Source organism: Manis pentadactyla, chromosome 7 (genome assembly GCF_030020395.1).
Source record: "Manis pentadactyla isolate mManPen7 chromosome 7, mManPen7.hap1, whole genome shotgun sequence".
NCBI classification, from domain to species: domain Eukaryota; kingdom Metazoa; phylum Chordata; class Mammalia; order Pholidota; family Manidae; genus Manis; species Manis pentadactyla.
In genome coordinates, this window is record NC_080025.1 from 91388968 (window position 1) to 91412383 (window position 23416).

The 23416-nt window shown below is 39.3% G+C and overlaps 1 protein-coding gene across 1 annotated transcript in view; it reads right to left on the reverse strand.

Annotated features, from left to right (window-relative positions):
• The window catches only part of LOC118917090 (uncharacterized), an 86761-nt gene extending 63706 nt beyond the window's left edge, over nucleotides 1–23055 (reverse strand). Inside the window, exon 1 of the mRNA XM_057504969.1 lies at nucleotides 22732–23055. Coding sequence (XP_057360952.1) covers nucleotides 22732–23055 — 324 coding nt within the window. The remainder of the gene's footprint in view (nucleotides 1–22731) is intronic.
• Between the last annotated feature and the right edge of the window lie 361 nt (nucleotides 23056–23416).

Sequence of the window (23416 nt, forward strand, 5' to 3'; positions counted from 1 at the left end):
GTTCCTCAGTGATGGATATGATTTAAGAGTTGTAGGGAAATGAAACTGACATGTCAGGTTGGAGCTAAGCACGAGGAAGATCACTGAAGGATAACTAATGGGCTGATTTAGTTATGATAATTATAGGCAAACTGGAAAGACAGGTTGGGGCTAGATTCTGTAAAACTTTTATATCAGGCTCAAAATCTTTAATTTTCCTTTTAGTAAAATAATAAAAGTTTTTCTTTGTTTATTTTTTAAATAAGAGAATCAATGATCAAGGCAGTGCTTTAAGAAATTCATGCAGCAGCTGTACAAAGGAAGTTTTGGAAGGAGAGGCTGAAAGCTGAGGCTGATGAGGAAACTATCCCAACAGCCTTAGCAGGAAGTGATAGATACACAATCAAGGATAACTGGAGGTCTCTATAAATGAATATGCGTCATTTGTCAGATCAGTGGAAATGGAAATATCGGGGGTATGCAAGAGATAATCTACAGGAAATGTCTTCAGGTTATTCACGAAAAGATAAGGGCACTTAAGGAGGGAAAATTTAAAGACAACTGTATCATGAGACTGTGTAACTGGGCAAATGATGGTACTTTTGGGAAGGCAGAGGGATCATCTTTTTAGCAGATTCAGTTTTAAACCTGTTGGAGTTAAGATCATGAATGACATACCCAATGGGGAGGAATTCAGATGCTCAGGACTGGTACTCAAGTTAGAGATCAGAAATAGAATAGAGTTATGGAGTAAAGGTGTAGAGGAAATAACTGAATCCTTGGTAGTGGATGAAGAGAAGCAAGGACTGATGTTAAAAAGATGCTATATTAAAAAAAATTCCTTCTTTTTGATAAATGTTGGTACTGAACTAAAGATGATATGTACAAATTTTAAGTATACAGTTCAGTGAAATTTTATGAAGTAATACACCCATTTAACATACAAACCTCATGATCTAGAATATTACCACCATCCTAGAAGACTCTCCCATAGTAATCCTCCTTGAAAAGGTAGCCATTATTCTGATCTCTCTTACTAGACATGTTTTGGAGCCTTGTATAAATGATACCATACGGTATGGTTGTACTCTTTTGTGTCTGGCTTCTTTTGCTCAACATTATGGCTGAGATGTATATTTTCCATTTTGACCCATGGGTTCTTCAGAAATGTATTCCTTCATTTTAACAAATTTGGTAGTTTTCTACTTTCCTTTCTGTTACTGATTTCAGTGTAATCCCATCAAATTCAGAAAACATTCTTGGTATTATTTCAATCTTTTGAAATTTCTTTTTTAAAAAATTGATACACAGTCTTATTTTAGTTTCAACTATACAAAACTGTGGCTCAACAATTACCCATATTATTTGAAATTTGTTTAGACTTGCTTTATGGTCTTGCAAATTTTCTATTTTGGTAAATGTTCCATTGCTCTGGAAAACGATATGGATAAGAATGTGTCCTCTGCAATGTTGAGTATAATGTTCTATAAATGTCAAGTAGATAATGTATGTTAATCAGAGCGTTCAATCCCTCTACATTTTAATGCTCTTTTGTTTGTTGTTTTTGTTAATTACTGAGAGAAGTATGTTACATTTCCCACTATTGTCGTGAATTTGTTTTGTTCTGTTAATTCTGTCTCTTTTTTTTCTTTATAGATCTTGAAGCTTTCTTATTAGGTACAAATGAATTTAAGCTTGTTATGTCCTTCTGTTAAAATAGGATTTTTATCACCCTGAAATATATCTTTTTATCTCTAGTACAATTTCTTTTCACCAAGTCTATTGTGTTTAATATTATTATGTCTATAAAATGTTCTTTTGCTGGGTATTTTTATATAGTTTTTTCTGTCTCTTTATTTTCAATCTTTCTATGTCTGTATACATAAAGATATGTATCAGTATTTATTATATATATATTTAACAAATATATTAAATCACAGTCATATTATGGAAGCCAAAACTTAAGAATGAGGAACAAGGACTAGGAAAGAAAAGGAGGAAGAATAAGAGAAGAAGTAGGAGGAGAATAAGGCTAGCAAGGAAGCAGTGAAACTAAGAAAGAAGAATTTTAAGCAGGATAGAAAATTTAACCTGCTCTGCTACTATTTTAGCGGAAGCATGTGCCGAATATTGTAGATACTTTAAGGCAAAGAGAGGTTATGAAAGATCCTTAGATTTGGTAGCAATGTATTTATTAAAGATTTTTTGTTATAGCACATAAAACAAAACAGACTTAAAGAGATAATTAGTGGCAATAAATGTAAGTAGCAGATTTAGACATATTTATTAAATTTAGCTGTGGAGAGAGTAATACTTTGGAAACACTCTTTAAGCTTTAGGTTTAATATGGTCACATCTAATGGCCTTTCCAATAAGTTCTTCAAGCATGCACCTGCCTTTTTAGCTGACACATTGGCATCTCCTTCTCAAGACTTTGCCCTCCTCCTTAATTATACAGAAATCTCAAGGGCTTACACAACCCCACACAGGGTATCAGTCTACTTACACCCCTAAGCCAGGTGAACACTACCCGCTACCGGGTTCTGTCAGACCCGCTGAGTCCTATTAAAGGGTGACTCGCAGAGCAGGCTCTTTGGCAACTCTTAGAGCAGGTACTTGGCTGGACCACTGCTGTTTCTCTGTCTTCCTCTTCCCCCCAAGATAAAATTTTTTCTCTTTTAAATATTCAGAACACAAAGCTTTTGGTTAAACAAATTATGATTTACTTCTCCAAAGGTGTTTGTATCTGCAAAGAAAAAGAAATAGAATGAGCAATCTGACCACATGGAAAAACCCTCAAGACTATCGGTACTGAAATAGTCAGGTGCAGGCCAGTGGGTATAGAATGCCACCCTTCCCTGGACAAGGTGACACTTTGTCCACCTTTCTAAAGGCTGTTGCTCTCTGTGGCCTCACATGCCTCCTATTCCCCTTCTGAGGGGGTTCCCTAAGTGATTCTAAAATATGCACGCATTCCCAGGAGGAGAAAACCACCTCAGTCAGCTCAAGTTGGAATTTGGATACCTCTTTTGATAGAGAAGAGAGATACAAATTATCTCTGTAATTTATCCTCCTGTACTTGGTGGGTGGCTACATTGTACAATTGTTTTCAAAGTTGTTAGCCTGTGTCTACTTGAATGTGCATGGGGAGTATGGAATGCATATAAAATGCTGAAAGGATAATTAGGTAGGTTCTTGGAAAAAGTAAGGGGAGTTAGTTTTGGATAAAGAGAAGAGATTCCTCTTTATCCAAAACAGAAAGCGGAGAGGTTTCACTTAGACTAAATATTTAAAGTATACGAGGCAGCGGTGGGGAAGAGGAAGCATGGGAAATTCACAGTCGATGGTCTTAATCTTCTTAATAGAAGGTCACTAGCAAAGCATTTGATTGTGATTTCCAGCCTGGAAGTACATAGAAAAAAGATTAAGTGATGAGCATAAGTCTGTTCAATAACTTTATTATCACGCAGAAAAATTAGAACTCTTTTCCAATTTTTAAAAAGTTTTTGTTATGGAAAAACCTCAGAAAAAAATGAAAGAGAATAGAATGATCAGCTTCCATTAATCCATCACTTAGCTTCAATAATTATGAACTCAAAGCCATCCTTATTTCGTCTATACCCTACCCACTTATTTGATTATTATGGCTAATCCCAGGTATCATATTATCTGTAAATAATTTGACACATGATAAAAGAGATTTTAAAACCATAAGGGGGTGCATGCAATGCTATAGTCACAAATAAAAATCTGGATTTAACAGATGATTCCTATCAAAATATAAATTATCAAAAATTGATCCAAAGAAAATAATAGAAAAATTAAATAGGTAATTGCTATAGAAGACATAGAAAAGATGACTAAATATTTATCATGAGAAATTTCACCAAGATCAGATGGTTTTACTACTGACTTTTATTTATAAAGTTAAAACATTTAAAAACCATACATTTCCAGTGTTAGTTAAATTTCTCCAGGTATTAGAAAAAGTTGGAAATTTCCCTAATAAATTTAATGTACAACAAAAATTAGAAACACATATGAGCATAGGAAAGAAAGTAATAAATTTATTTTTTGCTGATAATAAAATAGCCAATATACTATATTTAAAAAGTTTAGAACTAACACAAATTTGAGGTGTATGTGTGTAATATATATGTATATATATATATGTAGATATATTAACACAAAAATCAATAAGGTTTTCTTTTTTAGCAGTAAGCACTTAAAAGTAGAATATAAAAAATATTCCATCAAAATATTGACAAATATTTGTAACAAAATGAACCAGAAAAGCACAAGAGATAGATGAAAAACAACATCTTATTAATTTATGAAGGATATAAAGGATCTGGATAAATGGAGAGGTAGATCATTTTCTTGGATGGGAAGACAGTATCATAAACAAACAACCATTAGAAAAAATCCAATCCAATAGAAAAATTGGCATAGAATAATGAAGAGAAATTTCTTAGGTGAATAGATTCAATCACTAAGATATATATTCAAAATGCTCACTCTGTGATCCAGTAAGGAAAATGCAAATTAATAGTGAGCTATCACTTCATATCCAGTGGACTAACAAATACTAAAAAGAAAAATGAAGTCAGTTTGCCTGGGTTATTCTTACAAACTGTTGATATATGTCTGAATTGTTTCAGTATATTGGGCAATATCTCTGGCAGGATCTCTTAAAATTCTAAGATTTCCACATATTCTTCATTTCCACAAGCCATTCCTGTGCATCTAACCCATAGAAATAAAAGAAATAAAAAGATCAGTACATATGCTGACTGATCTTTTTATTTCTTTTTTGCTCTCGGTGGCCTCACATGCCTCCTTTTCCCCTTCTGAGGGGAATATTTGTTACAAAATTGTTTGAAATGGCAAAGAACTAGAGGAAAGTATCCTCTCAGCAAGAAAGAAAACACCCAGTAATAGGGAAATGTGTAAATGTGGGTTTATGAAGTGTGTGTGATATTCCATTTTTGTAAAATTTGTAGATTTTACCTGTAATTGCATATAATGACATCACAGAGAAAAATAAAGGATACTTAATAGATTGTTAAAATGGGATGACTAGTTGGAGGAAGAGAAGACTGGCTGGTATAACAGGGAGGAAAGGGAAGTGAGAACTATGAGAAGGAAAAAAAACTGCATTTAAAAAGCCCACCCAGTATGTAAATACCTTACTTATGCATATATCTAAAAATATATTACAAACCCATGATTTTTCAAAACTAAAAGCTTGGGACAGTATTCTGCTTTTGAGTTACTTGGAGTCTAGTACTCAGATTATGATACAAAGTAGAAATTGAATATACTAAATAAACTTATTCATTAGTTTCAGTTTACCAGTCAATTTCCTATCTGATCATCAGAAATTCTCGTTAATAATTTTTTTTGAGGTCATCTAGTTCCTGAGTGGGCTATTGGTTGGGGATTTGTTTTGCCATGTGTATTTCCTCCCATGGGGGGTTTTCATATGGAGAATGTAGATAAGGATTATCTATCAAATTAATGAATTAATAATGTGTCAAAATATTAGAGCAAGGGCTAAAAACAACCCAATGATGGGCTTTTTGGTTAAAGAGAATGTTTTATGTTTGAGGACAAAATGGTGTGTTCTTCCTCCTGCACTAAATCTAAAGCGTAGAATAGAAAAATGCTCAGGGATGCTTGTTGGAGAGGACGGTTACATTTATTTAGGCAGAGCAAAGGTTTTGGTCCTGTGGGAACAAGCTCACAGACCAGTCTTACATCTATTTTCCTAGAGCAAAAGGAGCGTGAATAGCATTGTCCTCCCAGCCTCTGGAGAAAGCACAATCCAGGTTTGCTGACCACTGGAACAGGGAGCAGTGGAAGAAAAGAGGCCACACCTCGCCTAAGAGTAAGAAGAGAGAGGAAGTGCCTACCCTAATTCTTGTTTTGAGCTGTTGCAAGCCTCTGCAGTGAAACTGGTCCCTGAATGTCAAGTTCTGGATAATCAGAGTAATTACTCGTTTTCTCTTCTGGAGGATCAAACATGGAGATGTGAGAGAGAAGACAGATATGCTGTCTAACCCTCCTCAAAATGAGGATCAAGGAGAGATGCCCCTTACCCTGCACACACCTATGACTTGAAAATTTGTCCCCTACACTGTCAATAAGAGTGCACTCCCCATTTCATGAGAATGATAATCATTAGATGACAGTATTCAAGCCATTTTCAAAATACCCTCATATAAAAAGGGAAATGCGCTTTTCACCTTTTCCTAAAATGCTTGATTTTGATTATGCCAAACAAGCTGAACAACAAACTTGAACTACTCCAGAATACTTCCGACAGTCTTAACTTGAAAGCTGATTATCCTGTGGACCTAGATTCTCCATACATTCATGCAGGAATTCTAGGCAAAAGCTTTGCCATTATCTCATCTCACTTGTGTAACTGACAAAGATGTACTGTGCTAATCGTTTGCATTAACAACTTGGAAGTAGTTTCAAAGTAACTTGGGTTGTTGTTTGCTTGAAAATAGCATTCAACCAGCTCATGGGATTGAGTCTTGAAATACTCAGAGCTTTCAAAAATATGCAGTAATTGGTATGAGAATGCAGATTGGTAAATATGTGCAATTACATCTGAACACTTTCAAGATTGTTTTAATGCTCTTGTTTTTATGAGTGCTGCTATGCCAATATACGTGTAAATATTTCTATGCTCCCAGGACAGTTCTCAGCTCTGGAGATTGACATGCTAATGTCTCTGGGATGATAGTTCTAAAGAATAAGTTTACAGCAAAACACAATCTAATTTTCCTAATTAAGGAAGAAAAATAAGGCTAGTTGACAGTATCTGGGGCTCTGTATGTTTCTGGTATTGTTACGGCACCAAAGTCACCAGTCTGGCAGTTTCCACAGGTTTCTCTGTGTCTGTCCCCTCTGTTCTGTATTGATTGCCAGTATCTAGATAAGATCTTCACCCTCCCTTGCTTGGACTGTTGCTGTAGTTCATATACTACTTTTGCACCCCTAGTTTTGTCCCTTTTGCTACCCCTACTGTCCTTTAATCTGCTCATTGGATACTGTCACTTCCTCAATATAACTAACTCCTCTATAACTTAATGTTCAACTACACACAAGAGATGTTTTAACTCCCCAGTATGAGTTCTTGAAGACTATGGCGGACTGTCTCCCAGTAGGGATGAGGGCCTTCTGTTCCCAGTCTTCCCAATCTGAAACTCTCCCCCTGACCTCTCAGAGGATTCTGCTCAAGAATTGGTTTTGTTTTCCTTTTATTATTTTTTGAGCTTAAAAAAAATTGTAGTCAAAGATTGAGGGATCAGATCAAATTGTTACCTAAATATTGGGATATTTCATAAATTGATTTTATTTAGAGGTATAGAGTATTTGATTCTACTACAGTGCATGATTATAAAGTAACCAGAAATGTTTTCATTTAAGTGATGCTGAATGTCTTAAGAAACAGCATCTGCAACATTTTCACTAACTTTTGTCATAATAACTAACACCATAATGATGATAAGGGTTATTATTTTTTTTGCTGATATTTAGAATCAGCCTGAAAATAGGCTTAACTTTAAAAAACTTTTTTTTTTTTTTTTTTTTTTGCTAAACACACTTATTGATTAATCAATTGATTTTTAAGACTTTTGTCAGGCCCTGGAGTTCTGGATACATTGTATAATTACCATAAACTTGAGGAATCTTGTTTTATTTTGTTTAATGATCCAAAATTAAGTTGCTTTTAGTCACAGGGTTTCTGTAAATACAAACTTATGTCAGAAGAGGACTTTTATTTACTTTTTGATTCAACTCAGCATATTTATTTAATCTGCAATGATTCAGCTTACAGGCTGCTTTAGAAACTTGGAGTGTGTGTTCTCATAATGGCTAAGCTGAATGGCTTTGATCTGAAAAGTAAAGAAAGACTCAGAAAAAAAGGCATTTTTTTCCCTGCAAATTTGCCTTTGGAATTTCTCTTTCCTGTTAGGAAAGTACTATTATTTGACTATAGGGCCACTCCTGTTTAGTTTAGATTTCCTGTACTTGCAAAATTAGAGGTTTTTTTTTTTTTTTTCTCATTTTGGGATACTTTTTGGTACTTCCAGATGAAAAAAGGCAGAGTTATTCCAGGCACTGGAAGAAATCTGTGTTGCTGATTTTCTCTCCCTCCTGAACATTCTAGAAGAAATACAAAAGAATATGTTGATATTAATCTGTTAGGAAGGTCACTAAATAACCAATATATGAATCATTGAGCCTAATTTCTCAGGATACCTAACAGGAGAAAGATGACAAGTGTACATTCCATCTCTGGGCAAGAGGTGACTTGCAGAGCCTGTCACCTCCCTCATCAGTCTTCCCTCCTTAGTCACTCTGCATCGGTTCATTTCATACTAACATTTCTTACACCCAGCTTCTGTCCATCCTCGCTTTGTTTAGATGGTCACCTCTGACTTTATGATCATCCTTCAGAAGACTCTTATCTCAATTTACATCCACTGCTGCCATTTGTTCTCTGGCATCATCTGAATTCCACTGTTGGTGCTGGGCGGCCCTGTCCCTACAGTGAATTGAGCTTTCCTTATGTGCTTGGATCCTGCCCGCCATGCAAGGACTGTTTCCTTTTGGCTCCTTGGAAATATGATCTCTTGGAACCAGGGTTTTCAGGCAGTGTCTCTGAAAAATAAATGCGTGGATCCACTCTACCGGCTTGATCCTTTTTGATGTGAATGGTTAGTATTTTGCGTAAGATCCTATTTAGATTCTAAGACTTTCAACAGGGACATCAATAATGACCTGAGAGTTTCATAATCTGCATCATAGAAATCAGATGCTTTTAAGGCCTACACCTAAACTACATTTAATGTTTTAAAATTTAAGACTCAAGTATCACAGACACTCAGTGTTGAGAGGGATGAGAAGGTAATTTATCCCTCTAGGTACAATATGATCTCCTTGAACATCCCTCCAGATGGGAAACTCACCACATTCTGAGGCAGCTCATGTGTATTTGGACAGATCTGACAAAGGTTCCTTCTTCCTGTTCAACTGACATTTCCACCCCTTGGCTCTGGTTCTGCCTCTGAGGATACCCATCCAACCTCTCCTTCCGAAGGCCTGTAGAAAGCTATCATACATTTCTGATGTCTTCCCTTTAGGTGTCACATACCCAGTTCCTTCAACTCTTTTTCCTCTTCCATGATCTTAAGTACTCTCATCTTCTGGCTGTTCAATTCTTCTGTTAATTTGTCTCTAATTCACATGTTGTCTAGACCCAAAGAGGAGGTCTTACCACTTCCCCCTTTATTGGTGCTTTTAAAATTGCAACCTAAACATGAATTTACCTTTCAGTGTATATGGACACTTCAGACTCCTAGTTCATACTGAAACTGTGACATAAAATCTTGAATTTTTAGATAGATATGCTTAGTCAGTTTCTGCTCTATTTCATATTTATATGTTCTGGACTTCATGCCAATGTATTACATTCATCCATGTTATATTTTATCTTCTCTGAGCCAGTATTTAAATAGCTTGAATTCCAAATCTGTAATCCAATGTATTCCTCATTCATTATGACTTCATGTTACCTCTGTGCTTTGTGAATAGATCTCCTGTAGCTTCATTAAAAGCAATGATGAAAATGTGTCAACAGGACACAGAGGAGACCCCTGTTAATTGTCACTAGAAATCTGACTTAGACTGATGTCCATCTTTTAATTGGAGTCATTCATGGTTGTTCAGTCAGTTACAAATCCACCTAGTTGTCTGAATATTCAGCCAAATTTTCCACCTTTTCCTAAAGAATATTATGAAACATCTCAACCAAACCCTTGCTGGAAAATGCATGGACTGCATTTTTTTTCAAAGAGGAAAATAAAGATGATTCTTTATAACTGATTTTTAGTAAATATAGGATGCTGATTTAGTAAATCAGTTATCACTTCTTCCCTGTCCATTGTTTAGAAACCAGCTTTTTAATAATCTGTCATGGAACCTTGCCCTTCAAAGCTACCATTTCTATATTATCTCCTCTTTTGGAAAAACTAGAATAAATTCCCTACATCCAACTTTTCTGCATCTCTCTATACTTTGTGATTATTAAATCATATATCACATTTCAAATTCTTAGTTACCCTAGCTGGGCTTTTCTTGCTTGGATATTTAATTAATTTGGAGTCATTAGGTAACTGTGTAAGTTGCTCTAGGACATGGACTGCATCCATCAGGCTCTAGCCAAATCTTGTCACACAGCATATTTTGCCACATTGAACAAATGACTCTCTTTCCTTTTCTTGATTTAGCAAAGGTCATTCAACACTTTTCATATTATGAAACATCTCAACCAAACCCTTGCTGGAAAATGCATGGACTGCATTTTTTTTCAAAGAGGAAAATAAAGATGATTCTTGTGAAGGTCATATTTCTTGTGAAAATTCACTGTGAACAACTGAAAGTACAAAATCACAGTGACTTTAATGAACTAGATGTAAAAGCAATGCTGAGTGAGCTGGATCCAGCTCCTTTCTTTCTGATGTATCATTCCAGCCTCAAAGTCCAATGTGCAGCTGAAGCTCCAGCCATCTCCACTATCTTCCAGGTAGCTAGAAGTAGAAGACACAAGGTGACTGTAACTCTGGGGGGAATATACCTTACCAGCCTGGGGCAAAATATCTTTGAAACTGAAATCACTCAAAGGGAGAAATAAAGTGGGAGAAACCCTTTTGTTGCTTGCAAGTAGTTGTTCACTTCTGCTAACCCATGTCTCTCAAGACCTGACTGCAAAAAGGGATGCTACCCAACCTCTCCAGTCCAGATATGCCCTCACTCTCTCTTGTAATTACCAATTGATATGGAGATGGACTACTTGGAAACACATATTGATATGGAGATGCACTAAAGCCAGGTGAGAGATTCTGGAAATATTGCAATTTTATCCCAGCCCACCCCTCCAGAAATCTCACCTTCCAGTCTACTCACTCCCCATCTTCTGCAATGGCCTCTGTGAGAGAAAGCTGGAGCTCTGTAACCAGACTAATAACATACAATAACAACAGTAATAAAATCATGATAATCCTCAAGCTGGAAGATCCAGCTAGGTTCAAAGTCCTATGCAGATTATGTCCATAGCTCGCCCATTCCACAAGTGGTCAGTAGCTGAATGGGTAGGGAGTTCAGAGCAATCAACAGGTGTCAGTAGCTGAACAAGTAGGGAGTTCAGAACAATCATCATGTGGCAGCTGCAGCCAGGGGATGGGTCCAGGCCACAGGGACTGTAGAAGAAAATAACCTTAAGGCAATAAGATACATGTTTTAATGACACCAGCATAGGCAAATCTTGTCCATCAGGTAGGATGCATGCAAGAGAGTGGTCCTGTGATAGGGCAGTGGCAGGAATGGAATCTCATTCTGGTCTAGTATACCAGACCTTCATCCCTCTCCCTGTGGGAATTACAGATGGGTCAGTAGATAGGGCTATGGGAGGTACATGCAATGGCCATAAAGATAAAACAAAACTTCGCCATAAGATGCTCTTACCTCCTGAACATTTTGGGTACACTACTGTGATCTTTGGGGGCCACTCTGCTGTTACTCCAGGAACAGGAGGCTAGCTTCCATGCCTTTACCCCAAGGTGCCAGAAGGGCCAGCCATCACTGGTCCATGTGTTGAAATGTCCAGGGCCACATCCACTCAACAGAGTCTCCAGGGTTTAATACAGTTGGGGCTGGCAGCAGGATGTTGCTCTGAGGGCCATATCCTGGCTTCAATACCTCTTCTTTGGTTTCCATATACAGCTGTATAGGAGAGGCAGCAATGTGTGTTAACATGTCCACAGGGCTCAAGGTTCTTTTTCGGGGCTTCTCATTCAAATGCCATAGCACTGTCCATAAGCAAACTGACCAGCCCCAAAGACTATTGCTGTCCGACTTCAGGCCAGATTTCAACAAACCATTGTACCTTTCTATTATGCGTAGGGTTATATGGTACATGAAACTTCCACTTTATTCCTAATTGCTGCACCCATTCTTGTAATGCATGTCCAGTAAAGTGGGTGCCTTGATCACTCTCAATCACCTGCAGCCACCCATAGGCTGCAAAGAGATACTCTAGGACCTTTTTGGGGGTTTGTTGATCTGCATGATGTGCAGGAAAAGCAACCAATAGTCCAGTAGCTGTGTCCACACAAGTCATGGCATACCGATATCCTTCTGATATAGGCAGAGGCCCAGTATAGTCTATCTGCCACCTGACAAGGAGTATTGGCCCCTTTACTATTGTCCCATGTTGCTGCAGAACTCAGTGTAAGCCCCTCTTAGAGCACATATGGCGCTCCTTCTGGTCTCTGCTGACTTCTTCAAAGGTCAATGGCAGGCCCCACTGATGGGCTACAGCCCACATTGTCTTTTGCCCCTTGTGCAACAAATGCTAATGTAACCATTGGGCCACATCAGAGGCAGGCTTTCCTTCTAGCCAGCACACCTGGGCCAATGTGTCTGCTTCATCATTCCCTGGGGATGCCAAAGGCAAATAGCCAGTCACATGATATACAGTAACAGTCTTAGTCTGACCACAGGCCCATAGGTCTTGCCACAGCTCTTGCCCCCAAATGGATCAGTGACCAACCATCCAGTTGGCACGTTACCATGTCATTAGCCACAGGGTCAAGCCCCAATAGATGGCCCAGCTGTCAGTGCAGATAGCTATAGGGAAGGGCTCCTGCATGATCATGAGCCATACTACAACTCAGCCCATTGACTGCTCTTCCCCTCTCCATCCTCCATTCGTATTGTCTCAGTCTTAGGATGGAAAGCCACAGCCTTTTTTTCTTTAACCTTGGTCAGAGCTGTTCCAGTTGATGGGCTCCATAGTCAGCAAGGTATGGTATACAACAGCCAGGTGCTTCTCTATCAAGATTGCTGGATCTCTGCCCCTTTCCATAGTTCTGACCAGAAACCAATAGGTTGGCATATCCACTCAAGTTGCTGCCAATGGCCCCATCCATAACCATCTTGATTACATGAACATCTAGTTCACAGGGCCTGAAGAGTCCATTACCCTGAAGGCCTATATGGCCTTGACTGCTGGCTTAGCAGCAGTAAAAGCAGCTGCACATGTTTCATCCCAGTCCCTTTCATATCAACTGGTATAAAGGGCTTCAGAATTTGTGCCAAGTGCAGGAAAAACCCTCTCTAGTAGCCCAAAAGACCCAAAAACTCTTGTAATACTGCCACAGTGGTAGGGGTAGGGAAAGCCTAGACCTTGTCTATGACTGCTTCAGGAATAGCTTTAGTTTTACATGACCAGATAACCCCCAAGAACTTTATAGACAAACCAGGTTCTTGAACCTTGGTGCTGTTTACAGCCCATCCTTTTTCCCGTAGATGTTGCAGCAGTCTAAGAACTGCCCCTTCTAAATCTGCAAGAGAATCAGACGTGAGCATGATATCATCAGTGTAGTGATACAGCCACACCATTTGCAGTTTCTTCCATGTGGCCAAGTACTGGGCTATAAGTCCATGACACATGGTGGGACTGTGGAGGTACCCCTGTGGAAGGACAGTGAATGTCTACTTCCAGCCTTCCTGTGTGAAGGCAACTGTTTCTGACTTTCCTGTGCTATGTCGTCGTTGTCAATAGAGAAGAAAACATTAGCAAGGTCCATAATATAATGATAGATCCCTAACTCATCACTGAGGGTGTCGATAAGGGCTGCTATAGAGGGGACAGAAGCATGCAAACAGGGTATGCCTTTATTCAATTCCCTGTAGTCCACGGTCATATGCCAGGAGCCATTTGGCTTTCTCACTGGCCACACTGGGGAATTAAAAGGACTGTGAGTGGGCTTTATGATGCCCACCTTCTCCAACTCCTATAGAGTTTCTCCAATTTCCTTGTATCCCCAGGCAATTTGTACTGCTTAGTATTTGTCACTCGCTGAGATACAGGAAGAGCTACAGGCAGGTGCTGAGCATGTCCCTTCAGAATTGCCTTTACCACACATTCCCTCAGTCTGAACTCACCTGCAGTGGTCTGTAAACACAAGCACTGCAGGATATCTACCCCCAAAATATATTCAGGGATGGGAAAAATGTGTGCAGTGTACTTCTCTGGGGGTATGCGCCCTATTCCAGTGGGATTTGGGCTTTTTTCACTCTAACTGCCTTACCCCCATTGTCATCTTTCACAGCAGGGGTCCCAGAAAAACTCTCAAAGTTGCCATAAATCAGAGCACATTCAGCTTCTGTGTCCACCAGCACCAGGACACATGTACACTCATGGGGGACCAATGAATTGCTAATTCATGTGGCCTCCCATTCCCATCACGTCACCCAAGGTGGGGGTCTTGAACCCCCCCACCCCAGTTATACTGTGATACCCAGTCATCTTCCTGTGGGGCTGAGGGCCCAGGGGGAGCCAGAGTACTGTCCCCCAGGAAGTCTTGCAGGGACACAGGCCGGACATGGGGCTTTGCCTCTGGCTTCCATGTCTTGGACCTCAGCTGCTGAAACTGCTGCTCTGGCTTTAATTGTTGCCACAGTTCTAACAAAATCCTATTATCAAGTTTTTCTTTCACCACCCTGGCCTTTATCAAGTCAACCCACATCTGGGTCCTCTAAACCTTCACGGGGCCTTTTGCCTTTCTCCTTTCACTCATGGCTCTGTGCCCTTATTGTTTCAACCTCCCCCAGATCTGCTAAAATATGAGTAGCCTCACTTAAGAGTTGCCCTATATGGGGGGGCAAGAATAATTACTAGAGACCCATAGAGAGATGGGGTTGCTGTGTGAAGCACCAGATTTCTCATTCCTATAGTGAACAACTCCTCATCGGGGCCCTGGGGGTCCATATTATAGATGATATTTTTCATGCGCAACTCCCGTAACACCTGCTGGAGCTCTGCACAGTTTTCCAGCTAGTGGGTAAGTATGGTAAATCACCCTGATTAGGCCAAACTGCCCTGATGGCTGCTGTCTGCCAGTTCAGAGGTGCCTGATTCCCTGAGGTGTGATGAGCACTTTGTAACGGCTGCTGGAGGGAAGGGTGAGTCATCAGGAAGTGCTCTGCAACCTCGGGAGGAGGCAGCTCCTCCCCCTGAGGAGCCTGTGGTTGTTGCATTTTTACTGTCTTAATTACAACTGGGTAAGCTTTTAATATGGGAGAGGCTGATGCCTTGGCAACAGTTCAGCCTTGGGCCCCACCTCCTCGTCCTCTCCTAACATCTCCTCTAATACCTTCGGGGCTGAAGGCCCTGTGCTTTCCTCTACCCTCCCCCATGGCGTTCTGCAATGAGGATCCTCCTGCTGCCTCCTCCCTTATTGCTGAAGTAACTTCCAGGAGCGCAACCTGTCTTCTCAATAACTGTTTCTCTTTCTTAAGGACATCCCATAGGTCATCGCCTAGCTCTTCCAGGTGACGCTGAAGTGTCTCTCTCTCCTTGATAACCCTTTCCACTATTTCAATAAAGAGACATCCCACAATCCCGGCTGCTACATAGCCAGTCAGGGCCTCTAAGTAGTCTTCTATTTCAGGGAGGGCTAATTCCACATCTTCCAGTGTCTCCACCCTTTGCCAGTTCTGGAGAAGACCCTACCCCTCTAGGAGATGCTTTACCATAGACCAATTCCACTAGCGGCTCCTCAAGTGGAAGCCCCACAGATAGGGGGCTCCCGGGTGAAGCTGCACCCTCTACTGCTGTAGCCACTGAGGCCTCCCCAACATCCACAGCGAGAGTTCTGGGCATCTCCCTACCATCTCTAGGGGCAGCCCGCCCAAGGGTCACACCCATGAAGACAGATTTGGGGTTTGGAGGGCCTGCCACCTACCACCAGATATAACTCTGGGGGGAAAATCCCAGAGCAAGGTGCCTTTAAAACCAAAATCAGTCAAAGGGAGAAATAAAGTGGGAGAAATCTATTTATTGTCTCTTGTAACCTGGCTGCAAGAAGGGACCCCATCCATCCTCTCCCGTCCAGATATGCTCTCTCTCCCCCTTTGATATGGAAATGGACTATTTCTCTCCATCCCTTGGAAACACCTATTGATATAGAGATACACTAAAGCCAGGTGAGAGATTCTGGAAATGTTGCAATTTTACACACAGCAACTCACTGCTGAGCCAGCATTCTTTAAATGACTTGCTTATCCTTTTTTGCCATAACTTTGTCAAAAGGCCTCACATAGCTATAAGGAGCCTGAAAATACAATCTATGACTGGGTATACTGCAATCCCAATGTAAGTTTATTTCTATTGCTTAGAAGACGAGAACAGCTTTTGGGTGACAGGGAGCCATCTCTGCTAAAACTGAGAGAAAATAGGCTACATAAGAGTTCAGGAGTTCTTTATGTCCTTCAAAAATATATGTGTCTTAAATAAGCCTAGTATTTTTTAGTAACTTTTTGCTTCAGATAACAGTAATAAGCCCTTTTTATTGTCCACAAAAGTATAGACATTTTGCATCTTGAAATTTAGCCTTGTTAACATGACTTTGTGTTTGTTTGTGTTACTGTGTCTGTGTATCGATACCGGATCCTTTAACTGCCTCTTCTCTTTTAGTCCTCTTTTGAGATATTCAGTTGTTCAGTCAAAGCCATGTTTTTGCTGGCTCTCCAACAATATAGGGGCACATTCACTTCCAAATGCTTAGGTCATAAATTGTGCATCTTTTTTGTCTTTATTTTTGAAATGCTATGTTCTGGAAGTTCTCAAGAGTGTGATTCTAATTCAGTAAGCATTTGTCCTCTCCTGCCAGTTTCTTGTCCCATTTCTAGTCAGTGTTTCTCCTGAAGCTTCTACCCCCTTCAGAAAGGGCTGGACATTTGACCCTGGTCTAGATAGTAGGATCTCTTTTCCCATTTATAGTGATTGCTTCAGGGATTGGACAAGTGACCCAGCCAGTCTTTTACTGAAACACTATAAGGGGCCCCTTCTCTCATTCTGAAATTGTTAGGGACCATCTCTAGCCAACACACAGAGAGAGCCTTTTTGAGAATGAAGTCAACAGAGAGGAAAGCAAATCAGAAGGATTAAGTGAGCTTTCTGAGAACAGGAATCTACCCTGCCTAATTCTGGGACTATTCCTGGCTTGTGTTTTATGTAAGCCAATAAACATCCTTTTCCCCTTTAAGCCAGTTTGAGTTGAATTTATGCAACTTATACCTAAATGAGTCCTCATGAATTCAATTTGGTAACTTCTAGGCTCTTGTTCATTCCACAAGCCAACTGCTTTTTTCTTAGTTGTTAAAATGCACCACTTTTGATATGGATGATCCTGCACATGCTAGTAAGGTGGGTATGAAATAACTTCATAGTAAAATGTTTTACCTGTCAGTATCCTTTTAATGGTGCTACTGAGAAGTCACCAGATTCTGTTTGTATATGCAATGAAGGGATCAGTTCCCACCTGAACTCAGTCTTACCAGTTTCTCTGCTGACTGTCCTTACATAGTCATGTAAAGAACACAGAGGCAGCTGACGGGAAGCATGGCTGCCTACCAGAGGGGGAAAAGTGAGACAAGGCACAAGAAAATGCATTTCAGAGAGCGACAGGGAGAAGTCATCTTTCAGAATGTTTTGAAGGAAATTAAAACCTATTTAGAAATCAGTTACTCATGTCTCTGTTCTAAAACTTGAATTTTGAGCAACTATGGAAAGCAACCAGGAACTCTCTAAGATTAATAAGGGCCTTGATATAATTAAGCAGCCATTTCAATGGAAAATGGAAAAGGACACTGGAAAAGGGAAATACAACTAACATGTGTTGATGGCCAATTATGTGTTAGGCATGTTAGTTCCTTTTATGCAAAACTTGATACTAAAAAGAAAGAAGGCAGAAGCATTTTCTAAGCCATAAGTGTCTAAGAAAAATGGGAATATAGAGCCTGGTACATAGGAAATAGTCAATAAATAATAGCAATCTTGGTCTTGGTGGTAGTGGAGGTGGTGGTGATGATGACATACAAACACCTGGGTAAGTATTAAAATGCAGATTCTTAAGTCCACCATACTAGTGAATCAGAATCCTTAGAGGTAGAGCCCTAGTCAGCTGTACTTTTACAAGCTCCTTCTGAGGCTCTTGATGACCATTAAAATGTGAGAATCTTGGCCTCCAAGGTGGCATGGTGGTGGTGGGGAATAGTATTTAATATTAATAACTAATGTTAGTTGATATTTCTGTAACTTTTGAGTATGAAAATCTTCCATATTAATTTAACATCACCAGCCAATAATTTCAGAACAATTTCAATAGCTATAACATTCTTTTTTTAAATCTTTCAAGTTTGACAAAGATTTTCTGCAACGAAGCCATGATCTCTATTTACTAAACATTAATAACTATGGGGCACATCCTTATTTTTGACATATGCAAAAGCCTCATTACAGTTAAAGATTATATATCGCTATTTTGCTTATATATTTACTTTCTTTCTTTTCTTTCCCCTCCCCCTTCCCTACTTCCCTTTCTTTTCTGCTATCCGTTTCTGTGCAGTTTTTCCTTATAATGTAGTGCTTCAGTGTGATCAGCAGAGGGCACTATTCTGCAGCAAATCTGGAACTCAAGTACCTGTAAAATCACAGAAGCCAGATTAAAACAAGTTCATAAATGTTATATACATGAATGCTTACTGAATTTTAAGTATGGTGATTTACATGAACCTGTCATGATCACATGGCTCATAAAACAAACTCCATCTTAATAGCCGTGTTTAACGATGCACCCTTTCCTTTATGAGAATTTAATGTTCTCTTTTCAACCCCCTAATTTATGAACATGATACTCTGTTAAATAAGACAAACTCTACTCAAGCCGCGGTCAGTAGAGCTGCGGCTCCCCTCGGAAAACCCTATTTTATTGGTCTGTTCTACTGAGTAATTATTTAGTTTAATTTGATAAACATGTCATTTTCCCAGGATAATTAGGTGGATAAACAGAATGTTCAAAAAGAAATGGAGCCAATTAGACTCTTTATCAGAGACTTACACAAAAAAGACTTTACAGATGGACAAAACTTTTTCCTTAGAGATTTGATCCCAAATTAGAGTTCCTGGAATTTACAAGGCACAAAAGATGCTGCTCTTCTAAATATAATGAAGTCTCAATTATGTGAAGAAGAGAGCAGATAAGAGACAAAATTCCCACATGCTTCAAAATTCACACTCCGGTTGGAAATACAGACTGGTATGCCTTCCGTGAAAGCATAATTTTATCCCCACCTAATTACAACCACTTTTAAACAGGTTGGGCAACTGGAAGCGATTGTTCTGTGGCTGTGGGTAATTTCTTGGAGCTAGCTCAACGTAGTCAGGTATCCAATATTTGTTTATGCCGTGACTACGTCACCAGCACGTGGTGGATACTCGTGTATTATACAGACTCAGCATTCCACAATTGTTTGTCCTGAAAATAACAGTCCATTAATATGTTAGGTAACTTTTGGAGAACTTTGAGTAAATAACTCCTCAAAACTCATATCATTTTATTCTATTTCTTATTTTTGGTCCTTGAAAATAGACTCATATTTGGAGTGTAGTATCTGGCTTGACTTCTCTGTCCAGTTTTTATTTAATGTATTTTGCTTCTCTATAAAAACTGGTCCTTAATTGAATGATGTTCATGTTGCTGTGATTCAGGACTTAATGCTGTCAGTACAGAATTAAGGTACATGTTTGTTTCTATTGGAAAATCCTTATAGTATAATCCAATGAAGAAATACGTACTAATATTTTTCTTTGTCACTTCTTGCCACATCTTTTATGACATTCCTAGTTATTATTCTCTTTGGTTTTGGAAAGCTGCTCAAAATGAAAAATCTTCAGAATTAAAAAAATACGTTTCTAAATTTAAGGACTCCCCCCTTCCGTGATTACTCCCACTTCTTCACACTTTAAGCTTGTGTACACTCTCTAGATTTCTTGATTCTTACAAGCCCCATTTGAAATGGTAATAGAATATCTTCCTTTCATTCCATAATAATGACATCTATTTTTCTTCACTCTCTCAGGGGTTCTTCACCCTGCCCTCAGTCTTATCTAGATTTCTATGCTGCTTTTTTTTTTTTTTTTGCCTGTCTCAAAGTCTCAGTATAATACAAAGGCCCTTTCTGCTGATTTGTCACAGTATCTATTACCACTGACAAACTCAGAGCTCCGTCATTTGAGTGGCTTGAATCAGCCACTCAATCTCTGGTGAGATTAATTCAACACACAGGGTGCTAAACTGTCATTTGTCACTTGACAGGTAGGAATTAATAAATGGGTAATGTACAGAGCCTCTGTTTCTATTTATGGGGACCATAGGGGATGAAATCCAGGGGCGTGATCTTGGCCATGTGTTAACAAAAGTCACTGGAAGTTGGTTGCAGATTGCCTGAGAGTCCGGAGCCCTTGTCTGAGTCTGGCGTGTGCCACTGGTAACGAACATCTGCAGAGAGTGGCTGCTTCTCTCAAAAACCAGTTTCACTTATCCAGAGATCCAAACCTACATTCATTCAGTATTGCAGCCCTGAGCTGGTTTTTCCAAAGAGTCCCTAAGCATCTGATGTCTTTACAAGGACTTTTAAATTTCACTTTTCTTGCTTGTCTTTTAGAATGAAATAGCTATATTTTGAATAGAAATTTAAAAACAGAAAAATACTAAAAAATAAAAGTCACCATAAATAACAAAACCAAAGAAAACCCCAATCCCTTTCAAGAAATAGTGAAGAGCTTGAAGACATTAAAAAAAAAATCACCCCAATCCCCCACCTGGAAATAATCATCATTAACATTATGTGAAAATCATTCCAGACATTTGTCTATGTAAATATTTGTGTACATATGCAGACATAGATTATAAAGATGTAGATATAGCTGGATGAGTAGAAGGATAGTTAATGGAATTATAAAAATGTGATCCTACTATAATGCTGTTTTATGATAATGAGTTTACATTTAATGTTACTACAATTTAATAGAAGAAAAAAATGGAGTGAAACTGAAGAAAATGTACTCCAGAAAGAAGTTTCTTTACCATAAAAGGCACTGAGCTCTAAAGAATTTCCAGGATATTTTTGAAAGCACAATTTAAGAAATCTATGGAAGAAACACAAACCAAGTAGGCAATTTATTTTAAACCCTGGGCTTGATGAATTCATCTTACATTTTAATTTTATCCTGTGCCCTTGGAATAAATTCTTGACTAGATATGGATTAATATGAGCCTCTTATTTTGCAAGAGAGTGCTAGTTGCATTTTATAGCAAAAGCAAAACACATCTTTCCAGTATTATGAAAAGTACATGGGTGAGCAGAACATATCAGAACACACTGGATATGAGTGAATAGAATGGTTTTTCCCTTCCCCGTCTCAGTTGCCCCTTGCAAAGTCATAGGAACTCAATAAAGCCTGGACTGTATTAAAGCTAGAGAGGGGTGCCATCTGAATCCCTCCCCGCCCCATGACTTGTATATGGAATTTATGACTATCTGATCCATAGCTAAATCCAGGAAGGAACTAAGATGTGGTTTTCCACACAGGACAGTGGTAAAGAGCCACCTGTTACCATTTCATTAGATAGTTAAATATCAACAAAGAAGAATGTGGTTCCATCCTATGGCTTGTTCTCATCTGTGCAGACCTTCAGAGACGGATAAACAATTATCAACAGTGAGAGGGCAGGCATAAGAGCTTTTGGACTCAGACGTTTTCCACGCAGCTTCTAAAATCTTACAGGCAACTGCCTCCCAGGCAATCTCTCAAAATAGAATCCATCGAGGGGGAAGTCAGCAGGGACTTGCTGGCTAAAGCAACTGGTTTCAGAAATCAAATGGCATCAGCCATGTCGTCACAGGATCTGGTATCCTCCCGTGCTTGTTTGAGACGTCAAGTATCACCGACTTAGTGTTGTGTCATCAGGGTTTTTCTGAAGAATGTAAGAATTTTATCACAACAGTTGGGAAATCCTGCAGGAAATCACAACTTTGGTGTTCTGTTTTCCAAGTAAGACCATAGAAGACTCCCTTTCAAAAAAATAATATTAAAAAAAATCTTTTTTCAGGCAAAGGGCTTATGAGACCAATCTTGGAAGACTAACTTACAATTCCAATAGGAACATTACTAAGTTTATCAAACACATGCTTTAATGAACAGTGACATTGAGCTGGGAACAAATGTCATGGGTGCAAGATCAACAGCATGGTCTCTGGGAGATGCAATGCCTGAATGATATTATGTGGATAATTGCATAACAACGATACAGTAATGCTACTGAACAATCAGTGCATTGTTCAAAATGAGGAAGCAAATACCTCTCAGTGTCGTCATCCCAAGTTCCCTAAACACTTACTGAACTTAAGGGAATGATAGATTTTATAACTTTACCCAGTTAGACTTATCTGCTGATCTCTGGAGAACAAGGTAGAGGAGAAAACACAAATCAACCTATGTGCCTTATTCCGCTTTTGTGATGTTCTCACCTGTGTCCTCCTCTGCACGTTTATAACTGGGGGGTCAGATGCTGAAATCTGGATAAAGTCAAAATCTCTCTTCAGTTTGGAGTCATTTAATGAATGTTTACTGAAGGACCAGAGGGAAAGAAAACCATCCCCAAAGACGGGAAATAAATGATTTCAACCATGTAGGTTTTAAATTCCATCAGGTGGCACTGGAACAGGCTTCAGTCTAGGACTGATTTTTTATCATCCATTATTGAGGCAATAACCCTTCTGAATGTTCAATCTGATGTCCCATGAATTACAGCATTTCCTTACTTTGACAGGGGAAATATATTCTATTCCTGTCCCTGTGTGAGTTCTGTGGATTTTTCCCTTAGGTGTTTTTTGTTGCCCAGACTTGGCTAGTTTCTTCTCACTTGTGTGCTGATCAGAGTTCAACTGAGGACACAGAAGGGGCCCTCTGCTGGTCTCCTGAGCTTGCTCTCTCTCTCTCTGTGTGGCTCTCTTCAAGAATCTGCCTGTGGATTCCTGGACTCCCTGGAATCTTAGCTCCACTTCTTCAACCCAGGGACTTCCCAGACTCCATGTTGGTCCCAGCTCCCCGAGCTTTGGCCTAGGAACTCTCTCCAGGTTGTACATGCTCGGGCAGCCACAAGGGTCGCTGTCTTCGTTTCCTGTCTCTTAGGTCACCATTCTGTGCTGCCTGATGTCCAGTGTTTGAAAATCATTATTTCATAAATGTTTTCCATTTTTTTAGTTGTTTCATGAGGGAAGGTAAATCCAGTCCCTGTTATTTCATCTTGGCTGGAAACCACAGCGATTTTAAATTCAAAAACGTTCTTTGTTGTTGTCTACCTTAAAAATTTCTCATGACTCCAAATGCATGTTATCTGTTAGTGAGGAGTTGGTTTATCATCTTCTGCATTAGGTGTGGGTGTTGTCAAGGTAGGTGTCTGAGGGAGTTGGCAAGATGCCTTAATGGTACCACAGGTGTCTCTGG